The following is a 1,377-nucleotide window of genomic DNA, read 5'->3' as shown; positions in this document are numbered from 1 at the left end:
CAGCAGCAGCAGCAGTAACACAAAAGATAATGACGATTGAAACTACAGATCAAATAAGCTACCTTACCTGCAAGTGCGGCTTGGCAGCACTCAAAACCAGCAGTAGCTTCCTAATAAAACCGAACAACCCTCAATTTTGTGAATTGGTCGGTTATATCCGGGAATAAATGAGCGACAGAACCGTCCAGCCCAGACAGTTTCATTAAAAATGATTTTTAAGGGTAAAAAATACCTACAGTTTTTCGGTAAACGAGTTTTTAGAGGAGTTTAAAGCAGCGATTTAACCTTAGACACCGTTGTTCTTAAATGAAACGGTTTTTTCTTCTCCTGTAAAATGTACCTCTCTGGGGTTATTTGGTTTTATCACAAGGCCGACTGTAGCAGTTATCATGACGTGTATGTTATCTATTCCTATCAGGGACAACTGCTACATCAGCGGAGGAATCTCCAGCTTGCCGCGAGTGATCGCCCTAGAGAGCATCATAGAAACAGTTCGTGCCGAGAGAAAAGCAAGAACTACCGGCACCTCAGCAGCCAATCACGACAACCCTTCTAGTCACAAGGTCTCTGACAACACATCCACAAACAAGTCCCCGCCATACTTCTTGTCAACATCCACGTCTTCCGTTTCCAGCAGTGTCTCTCCTGATCAGCTGAGCTCTAGATCAACGCCTGAACTCGCCACGCCCTCCTCAGTGATAGCCCCGCCCCTTTCACAGCACAGGCTCCTCCCACCTGTCCCCACAGTCTCTCTGGAAGACATGCTTGCGAGGACAGCTGCTTACTCGTCCAACCGACAGCGAGTTTCTCCACCTGCAGATTTCAGTAGTGAAAGAAACAATTCTGAGCACTCAGTTGGAAATAACAGTACACAGCCGTTACTCCCTTTGCGTTTTGAACAGGGAACCCAGTCAGAAAACAGAATACAGACAGAAGATGGTGAACAGCTTTTCCGTACCATCACTAGACCGGCCTTGCCTTCTGAACTGGCCAATCAGAATTTACAAGACTGCAGTATAGCACCGCGGAGTTTTGAACAAACTCAGATAAGATCTAGTCACATTACAAGAAGTCTCGTATCCAGGCCCAGTGCAAGTTGCACGGTAAGTAAGGTGAAGTGGGGCTATTTTTTAGCCCCTTGAAAATTCCACACCTTTTGTCGGTCAAGTCAACCTCTTTGCTGTCTAATCTTGGTCTAAGGGACGTAGTCCCCAGAAGATGAATTGATGTACAGCTCTTCTATTTCCTGGATTAAAGAGAGTGGAACTTTATCTCTCTGTCTTTTTCCCTCGCTTTATCTCTTTTCCTCACCCACTCACCATCTGAATCCGTCTGTTTTCCTCATAAATATAGCCACCCACTCCACCCATCCCTGCC

General features: G+C 46.0%; 1 protein-coding gene across 1 annotated transcript in view; it reads left to right on the top strand.

The window, feature by feature from the left end:
* LOC101858670 (RING finger domain and kelch repeat-containing protein DDB_G0271372) overlaps positions 1-1,377 on the top strand; it is a gene marked incomplete in the record, with an annotated part of 10,165 nt that overhangs the window by 796 nt on the left and 7,992 nt on the right. Inside the window, 1 exon segment of the mRNA XM_005109122.3 lies at positions 419-1,103. Coding sequence (XP_005109179.3) covers positions 419-1,103 — 685 coding nt within the window.

The sequence above is a fragment of the Aplysia californica genome, unplaced genomic scaffold, assembly GCF_000002075.1.
Source record: "Aplysia californica isolate F4 #8 unplaced genomic scaffold, AplCal3.0 scaffold00749, whole genome shotgun sequence".
Classification (NCBI taxonomy): Eukaryota; Metazoa; Mollusca; class Gastropoda; order Aplysiida; family Aplysiidae; genus Aplysia; species Aplysia californica.
Note: the sequence above shows the minus strand (reverse complement) of the source record. Positions and strands in the feature narration are given on the sequence as shown.